The 27,855-nt window shown below is 35.9% G+C and overlaps 1 protein-coding gene across 1 annotated transcript; it reads left to right on the plus strand.

Annotated features, from left to right (window-relative positions):
* The first annotated feature begins 21,543 nt into the window (after window positions 1–21,543).
* Window positions 21,544–27,781, plus strand: Sec3 (exocyst complex component Sec3). Its single transcript, XM_076441866.1, has 12 exons — window positions 21,544–22,149; window positions 22,211–22,756; window positions 23,153–23,307; window positions 23,698–23,925; window positions 24,042–24,278; window positions 24,363–24,603; window positions 25,368–25,585; window positions 26,263–26,453; window positions 26,550–26,917; window positions 26,994–27,139; window positions 27,222–27,416; window positions 27,485–27,781. The coding sequence occupies exons 2-12, from the start codon at window positions 22,309–22,311 to the stop codon at window positions 27,635–27,637; spliced, it is 2,580 nt and encodes an 859-aa protein (XP_076297981.1). The 5' UTR covers window positions 21,544–22,149; window positions 22,211–22,308; the 3' UTR covers window positions 27,638–27,781.
* Window positions 27,782–27,855: the final 74 nt, after the last annotated feature.

Raw genomic sequence — 27,855 nt, forward strand, 5'->3', positions numbered from 1 at the left:
CCCAGGCAGACCCAACCCGGTAGACTCGATTTCTTTCAGTGCCGTTCCCGGGGCTGTTCTCTACAGGGAGATTTATGACAGGTCATTACTATTGAGCTGGAAGTCGACACTTCCTCGACCAACACGTTTTGACTGTAATTTTCAAATCACTCGACGAAGTCGAGCCACTCTCGGGCCGCTTGATATGTCACGAATAGACTGCGGATCTTTATGCATTTATAGCAAACTTGAGTAGATGAAATTGATAGTTGTTGGAAAATTTTTTAAATTGAAGATGTCAATATATGATTTCTCCTCTATTAAAATCATTAAGGGAAGAGATGACATTCAATTTAGTTTCTATTTCCTGTAATCGACGCTGACATTTTTTATTTTGCATAAAGATACGCAGTCTATCCGTGACACACCATCGGGTGGCCCGGTGGCCCGAGAGTGGCTCGACTTCGTCGAGCGCGTTCAGACGTCAGACAGAAGCGGACAAGTTCGTGCGAACGCAGAATTGAATCTCGAGTAGCGCGAAAACTCGCTCGCCCGAACTTGTCCGATTCTTTCCGAACCCGCCCGACGAGATCGAGACACTCCCGGGCAGTGCTGCCAGATGAGGGGAATCACGCCGATATGAGGTACCCCCTCTCTGATGACCAGAGTAATATGTGACACGTTGCGCGTGTGCGACGGGGATTGAGTGAGGCAAATGGGAGACACGTTGCGCGTGCGCGATGGGGACGCAACAATGGCATGACATTTCGCAGGTTTTAGGTTATTGCCGCGTAAAATTCACCCATTTACTTATTTCACATACTATGTAATTATTGATCCCTTTATGTCTATGTTGTGAGTTGTATTTCTTTAAAATATAACGTTACAAATAAAACGTAATTTGTCAATTTATCGTGTAGAAGAAAAATGAGTGAATTTATTATCCCAGTCTCTTTTATGCAACTATTTTTGAGAAGCGTATGAGGGTTAACAGTGTTAAAATATATTATGATTTATTGATTTTACTGGAATGTAACTCAGTACTACATACATACAGATTTCAAAATTTTTTCAATTGTACATATAAAAGAAAGCATTCATACTTCGCTTCACGACTGAAACTCCCACATGTTACAATTCATTTTATTTATTATATAATAAAGAATGTTTACAATGTCTATTTAGAACGAACCATATGATTTATTTCATTAAGTACGTATATGTACACGAGTACGATACGATACGCGGCAATAACCTAAAACCTGCGAAATGTCATGTCATCTCATCTGTCATCGTTGCGTCCCCATCGCGCACGCGCAATGTGTCTCCCATTTGCCCCACTCAATCCTAAAGCGATGGAATAGGATAGTGGAAGGGGAAAAGTAGGAGAGTACCTGGTTGCGATCTCACAACCATCTGGCAGCACTGCTCCCGGGCAGCCCGATGCACTCGGGTAGCTGGAAACGCGCTCGAGCCGAAAATTATAAATTAAGTTTCTTTTCCCTTCTACGACACATTTTTTTTGCACGAAGACGTTTCAACCCTCTACACCTACCGAACCTTAAAAGTAACTGGTAAATGTTTCTTTGTATGAAAATGATGAGATTGATTTTATTTAGACTTTATGCAGCTCTCCTATTGTAATATGTTAATGTATTAGCTCGTTCGGAAAGTCATTTCGTTTTCTCCTTTGCTGAAGAAATAACATTCAATTTGATTTCTATTTCTTGCAATCGATGTAGTCAATTTCTACTTTGCAGAAAGATTCGCAGTCTAGTAATGACAAACGGAAGCATTGCCATCCCTACACGATAAACGAAATTACTTTCCGAACGACCTGATAGTATGTAGTATGTAATTTAAATAAAAATATTAATTTTGTCAGTAAAAAGAAAGACTGCTGCTGCTATACATTTGTATAATAGACATTTACTTTAGCGACATCTACCACATAGCACGTCCTACATTAATGCGACCTGGCGCGACCGTGTTGCCCTCTTACGGCAAATCGAGGTAAATCGAGCCCCGTTCTCCGTGCAGTGGCGCGGCAGCAGGGATCCAAAACGCGACATAGCTGCGGCGCAGTACAGCTGCAGAACGGAGCAGTTGGTTGTCTGGGTACATTAGGTATATTCGCCAAACACGTGCCGCTCTTTATATGTATTAAAGCTTGAATAATGCACGTTTAATGTGAAAAACTTAAAAGACAATATTTCTAGCTTTTTAACGAATTTTCTCCGAATGAACTTAGATATGTATCGATAATATCATTAAAATATCCTTAGGGAAGTTATACAATACACCTAGAAGATTACAATATGGTAAAGTATGGCAATAATTCAATGACTCCAAGAAAAATGGAAAACTTAATGACTCCGAGAAAAATGAAGAACTTAATGACACTGAGGAAAATGAAAAATTGAATAACTCCAAGAAAAATGGAAAACTTAATGACTCCGAGAAAAATAAAGAACTTACTGACTCTGAGGAAAATGAAAAATTTAATAACTCTCAGTTAATAAGCTGTCTTCAATACCTCTTAAAAATGCAATTAATCGCATGTAGGGATTGATCAGGTGTTTCTCTCTATATTAAAAAATATTTAAAAATCCTTTGACAAATCTGTTTTGTGGCGTCAGGATACTGCTGTCGATATTCCATCACAGTTTGTATAGTATATATTATTTCTCCTCTTTGTTTCTATATAAAATTTTATTATGATCCTCCATTAGTTTAACGCCCCGTTCAGCGGTATCATTGACCACCTTCAGTCTATGTTTCAGTCAGACTACTTATTATTCATAATAACTTCTTTTTCCGATATTATAACTGTTTTTCTTTTGTAGATTGGAGCATATTAATGAATTTATTTATAAGGGAGTAGAGAGACTTCCAGGATTGTAAAATATTCATTTACTCATTTCTCGATAATACAAACACGGGGTTTTTCACTAGTCAAAAACGCTAGATAAAACATCGATCTAGGGCGCTATCTGCCTCAAAAGTCCTATTCTTTCGTTTACGAGGCGTAATTTGCATTATTCGGCAGCATGTAGCTATGAAAATAGCTATACATATGCGCAGTTGTATGCTTACGAATAATGCAAATTACGCCCCTTAATATCTCTGTCAGTTATGTATGTATGAAAAATCTCTTCAAACAAAAGTTGTAGTATATATAAGGAGGTGGATATAGTATCAGAGAAAAAAAATTTTTTCAAAGTCATTATTTCAAGTTTTCAAGGTCACGGATGTTTTTTCTATCAACAACTGTTTATGCTATATATGGATTCTTAAAGAGAAAAAAGACAAATTCAACGATATATCATAACGTCTATTTATGTCAAGATTTAAAAAATTCAAAATTTTCAAATTTGCTGCGCCTCATTTTCCCATGATCCAATCGGCCCCAACATTTTTCCAGATCATTTTCTCAACATTTGTTACAATTCTGGTTTACGGGACCAAAAAATTTCATGGTCGAAAAATAAAGTCCAGCCTAATGTACATATACGTAAATTACGAGAAGCAGTAAAGGGTGCTTAACGTCGAAGAAGAAAATCCTGGTAATTAAAACTTAATATGTACTACATTCTACGTTATTAGGATAATTGTAGTTTACCCAGACAACCAAGCGGGTCGAAGCCACAAATGCGCGTGTGGGCTCGTAGTGTTCCCCTGGACACAATCTTGGCACATGATGTCGTTGCCACAATCCGGGATATCGTGCCCAGATTAACGATCGGGCCGTTGTAAGATGGCAGCACATAGCCGCACTAACTCTTCCTTTTTACTTATTTTGTACGCATTCGAGGCGGGAAAATTAAATGATAGATTTTGTTTATTGTAGTATTTGTAGTAGTTTTCCTAGACTGCGGATCTTTATGCAAAATAAAAATTGTCTGCATCGATTGCAAGAGATAGAAACTAAATTGAATGTTACTTTTTTATGCAAAAAAAAAATTCTCGTCATATAAAAGCTACATTTATTTTATAATGCTCACATAAATATTCATTAGAAACGAATCAAATTTTATTTCATTTAAAAAGGAAGGCGTGACAATCTTATTTGTTAGCACAGCACAGTCGCACTAATGTGCCGAATGCCGTGAGTTATACAGGGCACTCTCTTCCTTTTTGTTATCTCTTCCTTATGTTACTTCTTCCCCCCTCGCCGTTCCATTATCTTTACAGTTACATTAAGAGTAAACCTACACATAAATCAATAAACTAGTAATACATTAATTATCCCCTAATACGTACAGTTACACGAATTAATATTCGGACGATCTAAAAAAGATGATAACATTTTTAATATTGTACTATACGATTCGAACTTTTTTGGGGAGCTAGAGCAATTAGTTTACTACATCATGTGGAAAGAAATTTTTTCAAAAATTGCATTTGGTCGGAATTGCAGAGAAAATACTAAATCTTACATTTTACAACTTTTTCGTGCGGGCCTATATTGAAAATTTAAAAAGTACGTTTTCTAGGCCTGCGTAAATAATATGCACTGTGAAAGTTTCATCGAAATCGGTTGATGCGGGAAAAACACGACAGGCCTTGAAAGATGTAAGAATTCTTCGATATAGGCTGAAAATCTGCGATTTTTACCATTTTTAAACGTTTTAAACGTAGCTCATTGCAACGTTAACCGATTTTGACGAAATTTTCAAAATATGTTTAGTCGACACAGATCTACGAAGCGTATTTTTCAATTTTTCAATATGGGCCCACATAAAAAAGTTGTAAAATGCAACTCTTAGTATTTTTCCATACAATTCCGATCAATAGCAATTTTTGAAAAAATTTCTTTTCACATCCTGTAGTAAACTAATTGCTCTAGCTCCCCAAAAAGTTCAAATCGTTTAGTACAATATTAAAAAAGTTCTCGTCTGTTTTAGAACGTCCGAATATTAATTCGAGTAACTGCAGTTCCAGTATCTCCTTTTTCCAGGATTGCAAGGGTAAGATAACGTAAAATTAAATATACTTTATTTAAGATCTAACGATACTAAGCTAACCTAAACTAACTATATCGAAAAGAAAAGTCCACTCGGTACTAAGCTGTTCTACGCAGTGATGCCAGAATCATGGGTCGTGGGTTTTTTCCCCTCCGCTCGTTCAGCCGACTCGACCCCCCACTATGACGCACTGTCGTCGCCACGTTGCTTCTACTGCGCACGCGCTACACACGAACGTAAAGCGGACCCTACACGGTCAATCGGAATGACAGTTTTGTCGAAGATTGACATTCGGATTGATCGTGAAAGATTAATACTGATGTACTGATGAAATGGACTGACGGATTTCCAGATATTTGGAAATCCGAGCTTCAATCACGGGAAGTGGAGGGGAGACTGACAGGCTTTCTCTTTAAAAGACATTGCGACTTAGTTATTGGTTAAAAAATTTCAACATTCAATACTGTCAATCTGATAATCAGTCTGTCAATCGTGATTGAAGTAAGGATCAGTCAGGATTGGTCAGGATTGACAGTCCGACTTGGTCTGACTGTTCAATCAGACTGTCATTCCTGATTACCGTGTAGGGTCCGCTTATCTGTATCAGAGTATCTCGGCAGAGTAGATGACGGTGCGTGGCGACGACGGTGCGTCAGAGTGGGGGGTCGAGTCGGCTGAGCGAGCGGAGGGGAAAGAACTGGAAAGAACCCACGACGCGTGATTCTGGCATCACTGGTTCTACGCTGTGCAGTTCGATCTGCTCGCATTGACTTCCAGACAGTGCTGCCAGATGGTTGTGAGATCGCAACCAGGTACTCTCCTACTTTTCCCCTTCCACTATCCTATTCCATCGCTTTAGGATTGAGTGGGGCAAATGGGAGACACGTTGCGCGTGCGCGACGGGGATTGAGTAGGGGCAAATGGGGGACACGTTGCGCGTGCGCGATGGGGACGGGGACGCACACACACGCAACGATGACAGATGAGATGATATGACATTTCGCAGGTTTTAGGTTATTGCCGCGTATCGTATCGAACTCATGTACATATACGTACTTAATGAAATTAATAATATGAATCGATCTAAATAGACATTGTAAACATTCTTTATTATAAATAAAATGAATTGTGGGAGTTTCAGTCGTGAAGCGAAGTATGAAGTATGAATTTTCACACTGTGGATTTTGAAACTACCTTTTTCAATGCATATATTCGAAAGTTTGGTATTGGGATTATTGGGAAGGCGAAACGAATTGTAGAATTGAATACTGAATATAATAAATATATTATACATAATAATATACACCAGCTCGGTTGGTTGAGCGCGTTAGGTATTCAAGTGTAGACGTACTTGTACATAATAGTATACAATAAAATACAATATGATATAAATATACACATACACACACACACACACACACACGTAATAATCAAACTAATATTCAACATGTATCACTCTCACTGCTGCTATTTTCAGTTTCGTCAGGGAGCAAGATCCCATCTAATTCGGAAGGTACTTCTTTGCTGTGGTACATGTCAGAATTAAAATATTCCAACACATTGTCCGGTACATTGTAGCTGCATGCATCAACGTTCTTTGACTTTAAATATAATTTAATTCTAGTTATAGCGGAAAGCATCTGCGTACCTAAGCAATTTCTTTTTAAATTTTTCATGTCCGTGATTATTGAAAAATACCTTTCCACATCTGCATTGGAATGCGGTAGTGATAGGCATATAAATGCTAGTTTTGCAAGTTCGCCATACATTAATTCACCTGAACAATCTTTTAAATTTCTTACGGTGCTCCAAAATGCTATAACATCTAATTTTTTAAACTGTTCTTTTTGTTCATATGTTGAACCCGCAGACAATGTAAACCATTGGTCAATTGCTATTTCAGCTGTCACTTTGGATGGAAAATGTTCTGCAATGATATCGATTTGACCTACGTGTTTACTGTGATCTAATGCTACGTTTGGATCTAAAAAATTCAATGCATTTACAAACTTGTCGTTAACCGGAAGTCTTTTGATGGACTCTTTGTATGCAGTTTTATAAAATTGTTGAATATTTGTATAGAATTGTGTGACTTCCTGGGGCTGACTTTCTCTTAAAACATCTATCAATTTGGTTGCTGCTGCCCCAATATAAATTTCATTTAACGGCAATAATATCGTTGTATCTTCTACATTTAATTTGTCTACATTATTATCCACCGAAAACTCCGGTTTAACGAACCCGTACGCTAGTATTCCTATAAATGATTTGCATTCCTCGCTAATTCTGTGTATTAAAACTTCATTAGACTGAAAGTAAATATTAAATCTGTGAAATTTATGTAATATATAATTTAAAAATTCCAAATATGGCTTTGTGAAATCATCTGTAAGTTGAGAATAAATCTGGTTTCCATCCAAAGAACCCTCACTGCCACTTACAACTTCCTCTGCGAATGCACTGAACAATGGATTCCATTGGCTTAGTACTCTCGCGACGCATGCAGCTTGAGCTAGCCACCTAGTTTTTGATGGGCGTAGAATCTTCTGTTTTTCTACCCGCATCAATGCCTGTATATCGCCTAATATGGCTGCCCTTTTGGAACTATTCGAGAAGTGTTTATATATGTCTTGCAACAGTCTTTCTACCGATTCGGGTATCCATTTCGTTGCATGTCTTGCAACTAAATGGATACTGTGGCACAAACATGGAAATTTTATAATTTCCCTATTCCTATTCTGAAATTTAGTCGTTACAGAATTGAAACGCCCTACCATTACATTGGCATTGTCTACTCCTATCCCAATTATGTTATTAACAGACAAATGTAACTTCTCCAAACTATTCATGACGCATTTAAATATATTTTCGGCAGTAGCGTCTTTAATTGCAATTAAATCTAACAATTGAGTTTCTGTACGTTCGTTACTTACAAATCTTAGTAAAATACTTAAATTTTTTATATTTCCAATGTCTGTAGATTCATCTATAATTATAGAGAAATATTTGTCTTCTAGTGTTGCTTCAATGTCTAAAAGTACAAACTTATTTATCACATTTTTGATAATAACACCAATCTTAGTCCTACCTAATCTCATGTTTCGCATTAATGGTAATTCTGAACCTACAATCCGATTCATTTTATTCACCCATTGCATTGTTAAGAAGCTAATGTTGCGGTCACATGCAAGTAAACAATATTGTACTTCTGCTCTTTTCCCGTCGTTAGTGGAAACTTCTTGTACAGCTGAACTAGTATTTGGTGTTCCTTCCATGTATTTTTTCAAATTCGCCTCGTGATGAAGACTAGTTGTGGAAAGGTATTTTTCAATAATCACGGACATGAAAAATTTAAAAAGAAATTGCTTAGGTACGCAGATGCTTTCCGCTATAACTAGAATTAAATTATATTTAAAGTCAAAGAACGTTGATGCATGCAGCTACAATGTACCGGACAATGTGTTGGAATATTTTAATTCTGACATGTACCACAGCAAAGAAGTACCTTCCGAATTAGATGGGATCTTGCTCCCTGACGAAACTGAAAATAGCAGCAGTGAGAGTGATACATGTTGAATATTAGTTTGATTATTACGTGTGTGTGTGTGTGTGTGTGTATGTGTATATTTATATCATATTGTATTTTATTGTATACTATTACGTACAAGTACGTCTACACTTGAATACCTAACGCGCTCAACCAACCGAGCTGGTGTATATTATTATGTATAATATATTTATTATATTCAGTATTCAATTCTACAATTCGTTTCGCCTTCCCAATAATCCCAATACCAAACTTTCGAATATATGCATTGAAAAAGGTAGTTTCAAAATCCACAGTGTGAAAATTCATACTTCATACTTCGCTTCACGACTGAAACTCCCACAATTCATTTTATTTATAATAAAGAATGTTTACAATGTCTATTTAGATCGATTCATATTATTAATTTCATTAAGTACGTATATGTACATGAGTTCGATACGATACGCGGCAATAACCTAAACCCTGCGAAATGTCATATCATCTCATCTGTCATCGTTGCGTGTGTGTGCGTCCCCGTCCCCATCGCGCACGCGCAACGTGTCCCCCATTTGCCCCTACTCAATCCCCGTCGCGCACGCGCAACGTGTCACTTACTCTGGTGGTCGTCGGAGAGGGGGTACCTAAAATCGGCGTGATTCCCCTCATCTGGCAGCACTGCTTCCAGAGCCACTATGCCTATTTAGCCCAGTGATGCCAGAATCGGGGACGCGAGGACGCTTCCCCTCCAGCACAGGTTCCCCCTCTCTGACGGACCGTCCTCGCCGTAGCTTCTGCTGCGCACGCGCTACACACGAACGTACTTCTACTCTGCCCGTGTGAGTGCATGCTCGATTGCACGCGCGCTACACAAACAAGCGTACCTCTACCATGTCCGTGTGACTACCTGCTCGACCGAACGCGTCGGCGACGCGTTCCTTCGATTTTCACCAATTTTCATGTTGCCGAAGTTTCGGAAGCACGAGTCGGAAAGTCGGGATCTGGAGACGGCGCGCATTTGATTCCCGGGACGGCGCGGCGCGGCGCGGTACACATTTTGCTATAACTTTTGATCTAAAAAAGATATCGAAGCGAAATTTGGACTAAATTTTTTTTTTAAAAACCGGGTTTAATGGTTCATCCTAAAATATGTTTTGTATTTCTTAAAAAATTTTTCTCGTTGATCTTTAAAGTTAAGGTAGTCCAGAAGGCCCCCAACACAAATTGATTTTTAGTCGAACCATGCTCAATAAACAATTACGAAAAAATTTATAAATATTCCACTTAATAGCACACATGATTGAGATTTTTTCAGATTTTTCAGATTATGCAGACATGTTTAAAAAAATTGAAAATCTCGAAACATTCGAAGAAAATGCATATTTCGTATTGAACTTTTCGAGATACCAGTTTTATAAAAATTCATTAGTCCGATATTATTGAAACAATTGTCCTTAATTTTTCTCAGAATTTTTTATAAATTGTATCGTTGTTAAAAAATCAAAATCAATTTTTTCGATACTTCTTTGTTGATGTATTATGTAATACTGAATATTTTTATAATCAGAAAAATAATGTACAGACTTGATAATGCAATATAAAATATTTTATTTACGTTATATTTCAATATACATATGTGCATCACTCCTAACAATTTTGGTAATCACATAATTATTGTAACGACATTTTACATATATCAGGTCGTTAAGTATGAAACTAGACAAATAAAACACAAATTTCAAACACATTTGTCGATGACAGACATTTATCCCTTATGTCGGGAAAGCATTTATATGAAAATTCATCGCCCTCGCAAAGTTATAATCAATTAACTTTGCACTCGTTTTCGAACTAGTGAGGTCGTGTTTTCTTCGTTAATCGTTCGATAGCTTAGTTCATATAGTAAACAGCCAACAGTATGGATGAAGAGAGTGGAAGAGATGAGAGAAAGGATGAGCAGCGGAACCGGGGGTCCAGAGTGTGTGAATGAGTGAAGAAGAATGTGAGGAATGAGTGAACGGTGTGCTCTCTCTCTCTCTCGTGTTTAAGTGTAAATTTAAGTTAAGAATGAAGCGATAAGGAAGGTGAAGTTTGTAAGCCGTGGTCGAGCGGAGGTCCGTGTTTGTACCCCGAAATGGGAAATAAAATACTATTATTATTATTATTATTATTATAGTAAACAGCCTACAGTTTCTTTGTCGCGTTTTTAATACTTTTTAATGGGTTTTTAACATTTTTTTATCTTATTAGGAATTTATTTTAGTGAGTGACCATATTCATCGATAAAAAAGGATAAGTATACGTTACTATTTATATTGAGTCCTACAAGATTGCAATTAGAATTACGATTTTAATTATGTCTACTTTTTCTTTGAATATAGCAACGCGTGGGTGTCAGCGGTAATGAAATAGCAGATTCAAGAATGACTTCAAAGAAAAGCGAAGTGTATCGTTACATTAATATTTCATTCTGTAAGTACTTTGTACTTATAACTTTAACTATGTGTTTTTTTTATGTTGTAGAAAGACAGAGGACCATTTAAAATCGCGATAACGTAAAATCAATATTAGCAGGTTCAAGAATGACTTCAAAGAAAAGAGAAGTGTATCGTTACATTAATATTTCATTCTGTAAGTACTTTGTAATTATACCTTTGACTATGTGTTTTTTTATGTTGTAGAAAGGCAGAGGACCATTTAAAATCGCGATAACGTAAAATCAATATTAGCAGATTCAAGAATGACTTCAAAGAAAAGAGAAGTGTATCGTTACATTAATATTTCATTCTGTAAGTACTTTGTAATTATACCTTTGACTATGTGTTTTTTTATGTTGTAGAAAGGCAGAGGACCATTTAAAATCGCGGTAACGTAAAATCAATATTAGCAGATTCAAGAATGACTTGAAAGAAAAAAGATAAGTGTATGATTACATTAATATTTCATTCTGTACTTTGTATAATTATAACTTTAACTATGTGTTTTTTATGCTATAGAAAGGCAGAGGCCCATTCAAAATCGCGTGTGTGTCAGCTGGAGTGGACTTTCTGGACAACGTAAAATCAATATTAGCAGATTCAAGAGAATGACTTCAAAGAAAAGATAAGTATAAACTATACTATAAAGTTATACATTAATATTTTATTCTATACTTTGCAATCATGACTTTAACTAATTTTTTTTTTTGTTATGTTACAGTAAGGCAGGGACCATTTAAAATCGATTTTCGTAACCGGAGATGTATGAAACTTGACAAATGTGTTTGAAATTTGTGTTTTATTTGTCTAGTTTCATACTTAACGACCTGATATATGTAAAATGTCGTTACAATAATTATGTGATTACCAAAATTGTTAGGAGTGATGCACATATGTATATTGAAATATAACGTAAATAAAATATTTTATATTGCATTATCAAGTCTGTACATTATTTTTCTGATTATAAAAATATTCAGTATTACATAATACATCAACAAAGAAGTATCGAAAAAATTGATTTTGATTTTTTAACAACGATACAATTTATAAAAAATTCTGAGAAAAATTAAGGACAATTGTTTCAATAATATCGGACTAATGAATTTTTATAAAACTGGTATCTCGAAAAGTTCAATACGAAATATGCATTTTCTTCGAATGTTTCGAGATTTTCAATTTTTTTAAACATGTCTGCATAATCTGAAAAATCTGAAAAAATCTCAATCATGTGTGCTATTAAGTGGAATATTTATAAATTTTTTCGTAATTGTTTATTGAGCATGGTTCGACTAAAAATCAATTTGTGTTGGGGGCCTTCTGGACTACCTTAACTTTAAAGATCAACGAGAAAAATTTTTTAAGAAATACAAAACATATTTTAGGATGAACCATTAAACCCGGTTTTTAAAAAAAAAATTTAGTCCAAATTTCGCTTCGATATCTTTTTTAGATCAAAAGTTATAGCAAAATGTGTACCGCGCCGCGCCGCGCCGTCCCGGGAATCAAATGCGCGCCGTCTCCAGATCCCGACTTTCCGACTCGTGCTTCCGAAACTTCGGCAACATGAAAATTGGTGAAAATCGAAGGAACGCGTCGCCGACGCGTTCGGTCGAGCAGGTAGTCACACGGACATGGTAGAGGTACGCTTGTTTGTGTAGCGCGCGTGCAATCGAGCATGCACTCACACGGGCAGAGTAGAAGTACGTTCGTGTGTAGCGCGTGCGCAGCAGAAGCTACGGCGAGGACGGTCCGTCAGAGAGGGGGAACCTGTGCTGGAGGGGAAGCGTCCTCGCGTCCCCGATTCTGGCACAGTGATGGGATTGTTAGCGCTTTTCGCACGCATGCGCGAGTTTCGTCAGGGCCGTGTCTACGTCTACGTCCGAAAGTGGGGAACTACTGGGGGAAAGTAGTGGGAGACTATATGGCGGGAAATTAGCAGGGCGACCAAGGTACCCGATCTTCGTACTTGACTGAGGCTAGAGTCGTCGCGCGTGCGCGTGAAAAGCGCCAACAATCCCATCACTGTTCTGGCATCACTGATTTAGCCTTCGTCAAGGGCTCTCGTCGCCAGTCGTTCTTTTACTTCTCCCCCACGATCTATACCTGAGTAATAAACGTAACGGTTTTTTCCGCGAAGGTTTGGGACTGTTTGGGACTTGGGACCAGTGATGGTATATTCGTGGGCCGTGGGTCGTTCCCCTGAGTCACATTCAATTTAGTTTCTATCTCTTGCAATCGATGCAGACAATTTTTATTTTGCATAAAGATCCGCAGTCTAGGAAAACTACTACAAATACTACAATAAACAAAATCTATCATTTAATTTTCCCGCCTCGAATGCGTACAAAATAAGTAAAAAGGAAGAGTTAGTGCGGCTATGTGCTGCCATCTTACAACGGCCCGATCGTTAATCTGGGCACGATATCCCGGATTGTGGCAACGACATCATGTGCCAAGATTGTGTCCAGGGGAACACTACGAGCCCACACGCGCATTTGTGGCCTGGACACAATCAAGGATTTTGGCTGTCCGGGTTAGTTATGATACATTTTAAAATTGATATAATTATATCAACATTTTTTATTTACACCTAGAAACGCCACTGTCTCGGAAGGAAATGGACATTCGAGAGAAGCAATGAAATTAGAGCATCATTGCGAAAAAAGATGAGTTTACAATAACCTCAATATTTTATGAAATTCTATTATAATTATAGTTATGACTGTATTTTTTTATTATAGGAAGACAGAAGATCAAATAAACTTGTGTATGCTAGTATAAAATCAATTTATATATATTATACAATTTATTTTATTATTTGTTTGACAACTAATAAATCTACAAATTGTTTCATAAACTAAAAAATACTTCCTGCATTTTCGTATTCTCCAATCAGTCCAAATAAATACCATCAACCTGTTCTCAATCATATACCTATAGGTATAATAAGGTATTAATATATTTTTATTAATGCAATTATGACAGTAACAAAACGTTTCTATTTTAAATGAATACATATTTTGAACATAGTTTTTATATTTTTAATTTTTTGGAAGGTTAAAAAATGTAATTAAAAAAGTAATGAAAAATAAAAATAAAACAAAATCCCCGCTGCACGGGGACTCGAATGCTAGCTCCAGATTGCCATTCATACGCTCGACGGCTCGACAGCCGAATTTCAGTTTCGTTTCCGCCGTAAAGCAATACAACATGGCAACATGGCAAGTGCTAAAAATAGGTTGTGGCTGGCATAAGGGGGCCGTCTCCTAGCAGATGATGGTCGCGCGTGAACACTCACACACCGCTAGAGTACACTCACACACCGCTAGACCACGTATACGTACGCGAGAATTGCTAGGATCAGGGAAATGCGTTCTGATTTCTCGATAATGCAAAGACGGGGGTTTTTATTAGTCAAAATCGCTAGATAAAAGATCAATCTAGCGCGCTGTTTGCTTCAAAAGTCGTTCTTTTACGTTTCCGAGCAATGATTTTGCAATATTCGGCTACATGTTGCCCGTCGGAGAGGCTAGTACGCCGGCGTGACTGCAGCGCCATCTAACGGTCAACATGCGACGGGCAACATGCAGCCGAATATTGCAAAATCATTGCTCGGAAACGTAAAAGAATGACTTTTGAAGCAAACAGCGCGCTAGATTGATCTTTTATCTAGCGATTTTGACTAATAAAAACCCCCGTCTTTGCATTATCGAGAAATCAGAACGCATTTCCCTGATCCTAGCAATTCTCGCGTACGTATACGTGGTCTAGCGGTGTGAGAGTGTACTCTAGCGGTGTGTGAGTGTACTCTAGCGGTGTGTGAGTGTTCACGCGCGACCGTCATCTGCTAGGAGACGGCCCCCATAAGCGCACAAGCAGCGCACACGGATATAGTAAAGGTACGCTGGCGAGTGTAGCGCGCGGGCGCGTTGCTAACACGATACATACAGTGTCTTCTGCACCGACGAAATGCCGTCGGTGGCCTCCTGTTTCTCACTCCAGTCAGAATATATCCTAGAGGGCGTAAGAGAACACCGAAAAATTTTAGGCTCGCCAACTCCCGTAAGGCTGGCAGTCTTTAATAGTATCTCGTCGGTGACTAGAGTTTGCAACAAAGGCTCGGGAAAAATTAAAATACTTCTATGAATATAATTGATATTATTAGAGATTTGTATATTAGTTACATATTTGATATAAAACTATATAAACTGTATGTCCTAATCCTGGCCAATGACGATGTACGATCTGATCCAGTCTAAAGATGATGTAGGATCTGATCCAGGCTAAAGATGATGTAGGATCTGTTCTAGGCTAAAGATGATGTAGGATCTGATCCAGGCTAAAGATGATGTAGGATCTTGTCCATGCCACCGACGAGATACTATTAAAGACTGCCAGCCCCTGTGCTATTCAGCGAGCCCGGTAACCGGGCGCAACGGGCGCGGGGATAACGCGAAAGTTACAGTGATCTGATATACCACGTCGCTAAAAATTCGAAATAGTGCCACAATAATGCCAAAACATCGTCTGAAATATGGCGGAGAATGTAACATTTAATAATAATCGATATAGTTTCGTGATAATTCGCATTCTCGCCGATGCATCGCGACGAGAATCTCCTCAGTGGTCTTCTTCACCGACAAAATGCCGTCGTTGGCCTTCTGTTTCTCTGGATGGAGCCAGAATATATCCTAGAGGGCGTAAGAAACACCGAAAAATTCGGGCTCGCCAACTCCCATAAGGCTGGCAGTCTTTAATAGTATCTCGTCGGTGTCCATGCTAAAGATGATGTAGGATCTTGTCCATGCTAAAGATGATGTAGGAGCTGATCCAGGCTAAGTACTAGAGTAGGGGGCAGCACTATATGGGCACGGCCAAAACCCGGGCGTGAGCACTCTCATATACCAGAGAGTATATGAGAGTGCTCACGCCCGGGTTTTGGCCGTGCCCATATAGTGCTGCCCCCTAGTCTAGTACTTAGCCTGGATCAGCTCCTACATCATCTTTAGCATGGACAAGATCCTACATCATCTTTAGCATGGACAAGATCCTACATCATCTTTAGCCTAGAACAGATCCTACATCATCTTTAGCCTGGATCAGATCCTACATCATCTTTAGCCTGGATCAGATCCTACATCATCTTTAGCCTAGAACAGATCCTACATCATCTTTAGCCTGGATCAGATCCTACATCATCTTTAGACTGGATCAGATCGTACATCATCATTGGCCAGGATTAGGACATACAGTTTATATTGTTTTATATCAAATATGTAACTAATATACAAATCTCTAATAATATAAATTATATTCATAGAAGTATTTTAATTTTTCCCGAGCCTTTGTTGCAAACTCTAGTTTTAAAAAATAGAAAAGCCGGAAGATTTCGAAGAAACACAGATTTTATATCGAAGTTTAAAAGCCACCATCTTGGAAATTAATTTAATGATGAAATACTTACTGTCATCAATACTGTCTCCAATTTTTTTCATATTTTTAGGCACAGTTATTATTAATTAAACCAAATTGAAAACCAATTTTTTCTACGAAAATTTAGAAGAATAACTTTATTTAGGGTTACCCTGAAATTTTCAGAATATGTTTAATTGACACAAATCTATAAAACGTATTTTTTAAATTTTAAGTATACAGGCCCGGGTGATTCACGCAATTGCTACAAGTCATAACTCGGTTATTATTGCACTTACAAAAAAATGCAAAAGGAGAAAGATAAATGGTTCGAAGAAAACTACATCTGTAGGTCTCTAACTTTTTTTGGATGCAGCAGTGCATGTGCAATTAACAATTGCATCATTTCTTTATATAGAAATGCATATTGTTTTTTACACAGATCGATTCTTCTGTTCATTCTACGTAAAAAATGATTGGGGTACACATGGCAAAAAATTATTAGATCTCGAGATATTTTCAAAAAATGTCTTTATTGAAGAAGATGCTCAAACGCTTCTCCATTACATTCTAATATTCTGTATTAGTTATTTTGTTTTCTGGTTCGAAAAAAGCGTCGACGTTACAAACTTGAAAGGGTGGTTTCTCAAGATAAAAGTCTGCTCTATCGCGTGGTATAGTTCGATTTTCCGCTGGACCCTAATTTTTTGAGATAAATTGAAAAATATCCTCAAAAATTGGTGCAAAAGTAGTGTCTCTCCGTCTTTAATCATTGTTTAAACATGTTTAAACAATCATAATGTATTAATATGGATATCACTGTATTCGGGAAAGTCTACAGAATCTTTTGCTGTAAAGAACAATTCAATATCTTTTATAATAACCACAATATTTGTTTAAAGTTGAAAAATATGTTTTTTTTCAAAGCCATGTTTTTCAAAAACTGTGCGTATAGGAGAAAAATTAAGGACAGATTCGGAATCAGCGCAAAAAACTCTATAAGAAGGACCCAACAGTATATTGAAAACAAATTTGGTGTTGGACAGTGTAATCGGTTCTCCAGAACCGTTAGGCCTGTTGCACAGTCGAGCGCAATTTTCCGGTCTCAAATACGTTCTAAAATTCTAAAAAAAATGTTACATATTTTGGATCCTAAGACGCATTTTATAGAATTTTTTCAGATTTTTTGGTTGCAAACTGTAGTCGTAAACAATGAAAAACCCCCAAAAATCGGAAAAATGCAGATTTCTAGAAAATATGAAAACATGCTATTCTACTGTTTGGTTCCTTGATAAAGTACTACAGCAGGCAGTGTCGTCAAGTTTTTTCAGATTTTTTTTATTGTGGGACATCATTGTCAAAATTTTTTCGACGTTTCTGCTGTGAGGAGGAAAGTTATACTTACTGATTTTACCGCGGGTGTATATTAAGTAATTTTTAACGTTATTACATTTTACATTATTATTACATGTTATTATACATTACAAAATGCAATTGTTTGACCTAAGAAATGCGATTTAATAGAAAGAAGAATTGTGTTCTGTGCGATATATGTACATACTGTGACTCGCAAAAATTTTCGGACGCTCTAAAAATGATAACTTCTTTAATATTGTACTATACGATTTGAACTTTTTGGGAAGCTAGAACAATTAGTTTAGTACAGGATGTGAAAATAATTTTTTCAAAAATAGCAACTGATCGGAATTGTAGAAAAAATGAGAGACACTTGGGGAAACTAAAACACCTGGCAGAAGACTGTGAAGAGGTAGAAAAAATTAACATAAGTATAGAAAAGATAGTACAGGAGAAAAGAGTGGGAGAAATTGTAGAATGGGTTAGGAGTATAGAGAAAAAAGGAAAGAATTAATCACAAGAGATAATCAAGAGAGAGGCGGGATTAGCGGGGAGACATTGGGATTGGGATAGATCAACATAGACAATAAGGTATTTGATGTGGCATGCGATATGGATGGATGGGTGGAGGAACGGATGAATGGATAAATAGAGGGATGAATGGCTTCGAGAATTATAATCCAAGTCCAATTTCTGGGCCACGAGGCTGAAATAAATAAATAAATACGTATTTACTTACTTACTAAAAGTTGCATTTTACAACATCTTTATATGGGCCTACATTGAAAATTTAAAAAATACGTTTTATAGATATGTGTCAATTAAACATATTCTGAAAATTTCGTCAAAATCGGTCAACGTTGCAATAAGCTACAAACGTTTTAATATAAAATAATAATTCTTAAAAAATATTGTGTTATTTTACATCGATATACCCGACCCGACCCGTATCATGTTACAATGTTTCACTCCACTCCGCGGCAACCGAAGCCCTCGAGCTTCACTTCCCTTTTTTCCGTTCGTCATCATAGAATAGTGTTTCCTGAAAATAATGTCTCTGGCCAGACTCGAGTTTTCGACATTTATACCAAGCTTGCTATAATCGTATTTTATTTGTCAAAATTTAGTTTTCCATTTAAAATATTTTGTTGTTAAAACTCATTAATAGTTTTAAATAGTACTTGAAATATTTAAAATGATACCGAAATATTGGAATATTACAATTTGGAATGAAGGGTCTAGCCGGACGAGGTAGTCCTTCGAATTATTAAAACAGCCGTTGCGCCATTCAATTTTCGGTCAATTTTTCCCATTTACTTGCATTAATTTAATCATATAACTGCATTTAAGTGAAATTGATATTTGAGATTTTTTCCCGATTTTTTGGTTCAAAATGTTAATTACACAAACTGAAAAACACGCAAAAATTAGACAAATGCAGATTTTTTAGAGAAACTGAAAAATAGCATTGATCATATTTTTAGACTAGCAACATACCAGAACTTTTTTAACGACAGCGCGTAAACGACAAAGAGGGACTTTTCAATGACTCCAAGAAAAATGAAAAACTTAATGACTCCGAGAAAAATAAAGAACTTAATGACGCTGAAGAAAATGAAAAATTGAATGACTCCAAGAAAAATGGAAACTTCAATGACTCTATGAAAAAACTTGACGACACTGAAGAAAATGAAAAATTTAAAACTTAATGTGACTTCGAAAAAAATAAAGAACTTACTGACTCTGAGGAAAATGAAAAATTTAATAACTCCCAGTTAACAAGCAGTCTTCAATGCCTCTTAAAAATGCAATTAATCATGTAGGGATTGATCAGGTGTTTCTCGCGATATTAAAAAATATTTACAAATCCTTTGACAAATTCTGCTTTGTGGCGTCAGGATACTGCTTTCCATCACAGTTTGTATAGTATACATATATTATTTCTTCTATTTGTTTCTAGATAAAATTTTATTATGATCCTCCATTAGTTTAACGCCCCGTTCAGCGGTATCATTGACCACCTTCAGTCCATGTTTCAGTCAGACTACTTATTATTCATAATAACTTCTTTTTCCGATATTAGAACTATTTTTACCACGTTTTTATTAGCTCGCTTTCTTGTTCTTTTGTAGATTGGAGCGTATTAATGAATTTATTTATATGTAATATCTCTGCCAGTTATGTATATATGAAAAAACTCTTCAAACAAAAGTTGTAGTATATAAGGAGGTGGATATGGTATCAAAGGAAAAAAATTTTTTCAAAGTCATTATTTAAAGTTTTCAAGGTCACGGATGTTTTTTCTATCAACAACTGTTTATGCTATATATGGATTCTTAAAGAGAAAAAAGACAAATTCAACGATATATCATAACGTCTATTTATGTCAAGATTTAAAAAATTCCCATTTTCCATTAAAAACTCATTTTCCCATTATTCAAACGGCCCCAAAATTTTTCCAGACCATTTTCTCAACATTTGTCACAATTCTGGTTTACGGGACCAAAAAAATTGCATGGTCGAAAAATAAGGTCCACCCTAATGTTGCATATACGTAAATTACGAGAAGCAGTAAAGAGTGCTTAACGTCGAAGAAGAAAATCCGGGTAACTAAAACTTAATATGTACTACATTCCACGTTATTAGAATAATTGTAGTTTAATTATGATACATTTTATATCAACATTTTTTATTTACACCTGCTAGAAACGCCACTGTCTCGGAAGGAAATGGACATTCGAGAGAAGCAATGAAATTAGAGCATCATTGCGAAAAAAGATGAGTTTGCAATAACCTCAATATACATTTTATGAAATTCTATTATAATTATAGTTATGACTATATTTTTTAATAAATAAACTTGTGTATGCTAGTATAAAATCAATTTATATATATTATACAATTTATTTTATTATTTGTTTGACAACTAATAAATCTACAAATTGTTTCATAAACTAAAAAATACTTCCTGCATTTTCGTATTCTCCAATCAGTCCAAATAAATACCATCAACCTGTTCTCGATCATATACCAATTTTTATTAATGCAATTATGACAGTAACAAAACGTTTCTATTTAAAATGAATACATATTTTGAACATAGTTTTAACATTTTTAATTTTTTGGAAGGTTAAAAAATGTAATTAAAAAAGTAATGAAAAAAAAATAAAAAAAAAAATCCTCGCTGCACGGGGACCCGATGGCTAGCTCCAGATTGCGATTCATACGCTCGACGGCTCGACAGTCGAATTTCAGTTTCGTTTCCGTAAGCCGTAAAGCATGGCAACATGGCAAGTTCTAAAAATAGATTGTGGCTCGACAAGCAGCGCACACGGATATAGTAAAGGTACGCTGGGGAGTGTAGCGCGCGGGCGCGTTGCTAACACGATACAGTGTCTTCTGTGGTGGCCTCTGGTGGCCTCCTGTTCCTCACTCCAGTCAGAATATATCCTAGAGGGCGTAAGAGAAATATTCGAGCGACACAGATGTCGTCAGATGTGCTAACAGTAAAGTGGGTTCTGTTTCTTGCTAAAGATGATGTAGGTTCTGTTCCATGCTAAAGATGATGTAGGAGCTGTTCCAGGCTAAACATGATGTGGAGACAAAAGCGGCACGGCCAAAACCCGGGCGTGAGCACTCTCATATACTCTCTGCATATACTCTCTGCTCTCTGGTATATATATCAGTGGCTCGAGCCCAGGGCCTGCCGGCCGGGCTGGGATTCAGCCTGTTTTTGAGAGGGCAGCACGGTATCACACTAATGTGGCCAATCCCCAGTTCGGGAATGCGAATATCAACATTTCTAACAAGAGTTTCACCTCTAGTCACCTCTAGTCATAGTATACTTTACAGTTCTCTGCGAAGCTGGAAAGTTAAAATGAGTATAGGTGTGATTCTATTTCTTTATATTTGTCGATAATATTTGTCAATGAAATAGATGACATAACAAACGGATTTAGATGAGAGAAGTGAGGGAAAAAATTCTCTTGACTTTACATCGTGTTGCACGCCAACTTTCACCTTGCAAAATATACATATATGTCATCAGCGGGTAAACATATATACATAAGTAGTCGACACACATGAAATTTAAATGCCCACTCGTGATAATAGCAAACATTTCTAATTGGTCTACTCGTGTGAACGGCTGCGTTACCTATTTTGTTACTGGTTAATAAAAGATGTAGTGATCACGTGCTCGGCTACTTTATACTGCTTTATACATATACGTGTATATATTCAGTGACATGTATTATGTCAATGTGACAGAACTGTCAAAAAGAAGTATTTTATTCAAACATAATTTAATATCAGCACAATTAAAACGTACCTATGTCAATTTATTATTGAGAGTACAACGCGAGAACATGCATCAAAAGTTCAGATACACTGATCTTAGAAAAATTGTAAAGATTCAGACTATATCAAGGTACTTTGGTTACACAATTTTATAAAAGTTTATGGAAAGACATTGCATTGTCTTTTTATAGATATACATTGAAATTAACAAGTGGTTCATGAGAAGATTCAAACTGATAAGTGTCAATTAAGTTGTATATAGAAAGTATTTGGAAATATAATCGAAATTATGGCAGCGATACGGCATACATTGCAAAGGGAAGTGTTTACTCCTGGCGATGAGAAATTATTAAGCGTATCTTATGTAAGTAAAGCATATAAAAAGAAGAAAATGAGCTTTCTCTGTTTAACTACGACCACAGATACGCCTCCGTCGTTACTTTTGTATCAAGTAAAGAAGAACGATAAGAATGTATTTAAAAAAAAGCAGTCATGGTCGTTGAGCGACATTCAAATTGTTGACGGAGTTAAGAATGATTCTATGGATATAGAATTACATATTGATAAAGTATACAAATGGTCTGTAACAACAGCTCAGGAACGAAGAACATTTCTGAGCAATTTGTATACCTATTCTTGTAGTCTAGCTCAACGACCGCAATTTAAAAATATTCCTAAAGAATGGCTTATAGATCCAAGTTCCTTGAAGGAAAGCGATAGTATCACTTTTACACCAGGTAAACGTATTTATGAAAATATTGTATCAGAAATTTAAGAATTTGACTCGTTTCCAAGATTGCAGTAGGTGCTCAAAAGTCCTATTTGTACGTATACGAGGCGTAATTTGCATTATTCAGAAGCATAAAGCTGCGACAGCTACATGCTGCCAAATAATGAAAATTATGCCTCATAAACGTAAAAATAGGACTTTTGAGGGTGATCGCAGCCTAGATTGATCTTTTATCTAGCGCTGTAATTACTGAAAATCTCCATCTTCGCATTATTGAGAAATAAGAAGGCAAATACTGTGCCCTTACAATCCTAGAAACGAGTCTATCCCCTTAAATCAATACTCCCATTATCAGTATATTCTCCAAAAAGTGTTTAATAGATTTTTCATATTTTGGCTTTAGAACTGCTCTCATCACCCATCTCATCAGATTATCAACCTATTACTGAAAAAGAAGCTATTGATTTAAAACAGATGATGGAAAATTGCGAACATGCAGTTGCTAATGCGGAACTCTTTATGGAAACTCTTTCCAAAGATCTCTCTATTCTTGATGGGGTAAAATAACACATTTCTGGGAAATAATCACATTTTATTTCTTTAAACAAGATAAAATTAAATTTTTAACAAGTTTTAACCCTTTGCACTCAGAAAATGTAAATGAAACGTGTTTTTATATGAATTTGGTTCTTCCTTTATTTATTGAAGTCGTATGTTTTAGTTAAAAACAAATATAAGTTCCACAAATATAAATTACAACAAAGTTTGAGAGCTATATTTAATATAATTGGTAAGCAAATTTGTTTAAAATAAGTACTTCAAATAGTAGGGAATTGTTGGCAACAAAATCAAAAAATAATTCGAAGTGCAAAGGGTTAACAATCTTGATTTAATCATTTTTCTTATTAAACTTGACCTTAATTCAGCTTGCACTGTTTATGGATACAGGAGAATGTACAATCAGTTTTGGCATCGGAAGCCCGTGTAACTCAATTGATGAACAGCATTGAAGCTGCAATAACTGAAGCTTCAATTGTGGAAGCTCGTCTTGCAGCTTACGACGAAGCGCTTGGCAGAATTAGAGAAGTTATGGCTCGTGTAGGCCAAAAGAACCAAGCTATTCATACTGCTAACAGTAATGCAAGACTTCTGCTAGATCAGTTGAATACCGTCATTGTAAGGAATATATGTATAAGATGGTTACAGTAGAAAAATTCAATTTTAAAAATCATAGAAACATGTACTTGACAATTCATTATATTCATATACAATTTTTAATTTTTCTTGACAAGTCACAATTGGACATTTCACCGACCCATCAACACATTTTGAACGAAGCTGAGCTACCAGGAGAAAAAGAAGAACTCAGTCAAGCAGGTGCTGCTCTTTTAAAAGCCACCACAGCTCCCTTGCCATCGGGACTTGATAAATTAAGTGCAGTAACCGAGCAAAAGAGACGTCTTGATAAGCATAGAGCAAAATTTTCTATAATTGTGGCTAGGCACTTGAATAATCTTTTTATACATTTGGTAGATATATGCTTTAGTTGTTCATATAATTTAATTCTAATCGATTGAAAACAGCTATGTCATTCTATATTTTTTGTTTTACAGGGCAATGACGTCGGAGAAATACCAACATCATCAACAGATTTGATTCTTCCAACGCATCAAGCAGTTCACCACGAACTTGAGCCATATACTGAGTTGATGCAATTATTAAGAGCATTGGACAATAAAGCTTTTATACAATTAACCAAAGTTTATACAGATACAATGAGTAAATTATATAAAAGAGATCTAAAACGATTTTTTGAAGAAGCAAGGAATAAACTGATTTCTAAGCGTCTTCAAGGTACAATAGCATGCATTGCTTACTGTAATTGGAGATGTACGAGAACGATCCGATGGTTGGGACGAGTCAATACGAGTCAGGTTCTTGAAAATTTTCGGATTCACGAATATATGGGGATGCTCGAAATTTTGGGAAATCCGTCCCGAGCTTAAGGGAGTAGACTCACGTTTCCAGGATTGCAAGGCTACGGGATGCGCCTTCTCATTTCTCGATATAGCAAGGATAGAGGTTTTCAGTAGTCAAAAGCGCCAGATAAAAGATCAATCTAGGCCGCGATCGCCCTCAAAACTCCTATTTTTACATTTACTTGGCATAATTTGCATTATTCAGCAGCATGTAGCTGTCACAGCTTTATGAAAATAGCAGCTTTATAAGTAAAAATAGGACTTTTGAGGGTGATCGTAACCTAGATTGATTTTTTATCTAGCGCTTTTGACTACTGAAAAACTCTATCTTTGCATTATCGTGAAATGAGATGGCGCATCCCGTACCCTCGCAATCCTGGAAATACGAGTCTACCCCTTAAAAAGGAATAGCTATGAACGAATCCATACCTATCTAGGAATAGAGTAATAGATATCCCGGAAGACTACTAACTACTATCAACAGCTCTGGAAAGTGTACAACAGTGTGGCTAGCTATTCCTCTTGAAATAAAATTCTTGACCCGTTCCGACCATCGGGAACCCAACATTTTCCGGTTCTCGCACACCTCTAATTATAATAATGATACATATTATTTTTTAATAAGATTTCTTTTTAAAGCAAATACATCAAGGTCTAGCGGACAAAAGGCAGAAGATTTACTAAATCCAGCACCTATCTGTTTGTTAAGCAGTGAAGTATGGGCACCTGTAGGAGATGGAAATCTTTTAGACTCAGTTCTTGATTGTATGCTTTCACAAATGCAACCAGTTTGTCTTGCAGAGCAAGCCTTTTGTATTTCGTTTCTACAGTTAGATTCTGTTCTTTCTCCATCGAAAGTATGTAAATTTTACTATTAGATATCCATTATAACGTATACAATGACTTACAGTAATATTCGGACACTTTTAAAAGGACGATCACTTTTTTAACATTGAACTGTACGATTTGGATTTTTGGGGAAGTTAGAACAATTAGTTTACTGCATGGCATGAAAAAAGAATTTTTAAAAAATTGCAATTGATCGGAATTCGAAAGTCACCGTTTAAAACTTCTTTATGTGGTCCTATATTGAAAATTTAAAAAATACGTTCTGTAGATCTATGTCAAGTATACATGTTCTCAACGTTCCATCAAAATCGGTCAACATTATAATGAGCTACAAATGTTTAAAGATGGTAAAAATTGCAGTTTTTCAATGCCTGTCATTTTTTCCGCATCATCCAATTTTAATGAAATTTTCAGCATATATACAATTAATAGGATGTATAAAGTTTATTTAAAAAATTTTCAATATAGGCTCACATAAAAAAGTTGAAAACACTTTTAGTTTTCTGTAATTCCGATTAATTGCAATTTTTTTCGCGTCATGCAGTAAACTAATTGTTCAACTTCCCAAAAAATTCAGGTCGCGCATATGGTTCAATATTGAAGATGTTATCGTCCTTTTAAAAGTGACAGAATATTACTGTGAGTGATTGTATGGTATTGTATGATATTCTTTTAAATGTGTCAGAGCAGCGAATTAGAAGAAACAGATAACGTTAGCAATGGAGCAGCAAGTCCTGGATCAGTTACCTCCACAGCAAGTAAAAAGTTGGAAAGACAAGTAAATGAAGAAGTACGTGCAACGATGGCAGCAATATTTCCATCATTGGAAATTGAATTAAATAATTTTATTGCCTTTTTAGATAAAATTGATAGTTTGTAAGTATATTTGGAATAGTTACATTTTCTACGCAATTATCTAATATTAAATTTGCTTGTTTACTTGTATATTAATTTTTAACGCAATTTTTATAGTTGGTGTATGTATGTTTTGGTACGTTTGTCCCAGCATGTTATGTCAGCACAAGATACTGGTTCGTTTCTATCAATGACATTTGCTTCAGCTTTGATTCAAGTTAAAAGATCTTTCGACAAATTTATGCAAACTCAGTCACAGGCGATTTTATCTGATACTAAAGTTAATCGCAGAAACAAGTGTGGTATATTGTCGTATGTAGAACATTTTGAACATTTTGCAAAAACAGCAGAGAAAATCTTCAAAAATTCCGATCGAAAAGTTGATCTTGAAAAATGGTACACTAAATTAGTAAGTGCAATGTTTGAAGCAATTGTTATCCATAGTAGAGAACATCATAAAACTCCACCAGAAGTTATTAAGATGGGTAAGTCTGTGAAATCTTACATTTGTTTCTTCTCTTATTCATATGAGTTAAATATAACGCGTACATTACATTACAGAAAATTTTCATCATTTGTACGATCTACTGTCGCAATTAAAAATATCTGTACTTGACCACGAACGTAAGGAAGCTAAACAGAAATACCATGACGCTTTGAAAGCCTATGTTACACAATATTTTGGAAGACCTCTTGAGAAACTTAATGTTTGTTTATTACAATTTTAAATTATTTTGAATCTTCGATTTTGTAATTTCTACTCAATAGAAATATTTATTCTGTCAACAGCTATTTTTTGAAGGTGTACAAGCGAAAGTTGGTGCTGGAGTTAAAGAATCTGAAGTTAGTTATCAAATGGCTTTCAGCAAACAAGAACTTAGGCGTGTTGTAAAGGAATATCCAGCTCGAGAAGTGAAAAAGGGCTTGGAAAATCTGTATAGAAAAGTTGAAAAGCATCTGTGCGAGGAAGAAAATTTATTACAAGTAAATGGAAATATTTAATATAGCAATATCGCATACTTGTCTGTCTACTATACGTAGCTTCATTATAGGTTGTCTGGCGTGAAATGCAAGGTGAATTCATTGCACAATATATATACATAGAGGAATTGATACAACGATGTTATCCAGACAGTATGGTAACCCTTGAATTTACCATACAGGACATATTAGAATTTTTCTCTGAGATAGCTCGATCTCATTGAGGAACTTAATAAACTAAAATCGTAATGTGAATAAAATTTTGTAATTCATATTAGTATTTAGATTGAAGTAATAAAATAATAAAGTAATATAATTTCCTATAAAAAGAAACTGAAAAAGATTCATTATCCCATGAAATAAATTAAAATGAAGATTAATAACAGCTATTTTTTATTATTGCTATTATTATTTTCATATTAATACTTAGGCAGTCAATCTT

Source organism: Lasioglossum baleicum, chromosome 17 (assembly GCF_051020765.1).
Source record: "Lasioglossum baleicum chromosome 17, iyLasBale1, whole genome shotgun sequence".
In the NCBI taxonomy this organism is placed as follows: domain Eukaryota; kingdom Metazoa; phylum Arthropoda; class Insecta; order Hymenoptera; family Halictidae; genus Lasioglossum; species Lasioglossum baleicum.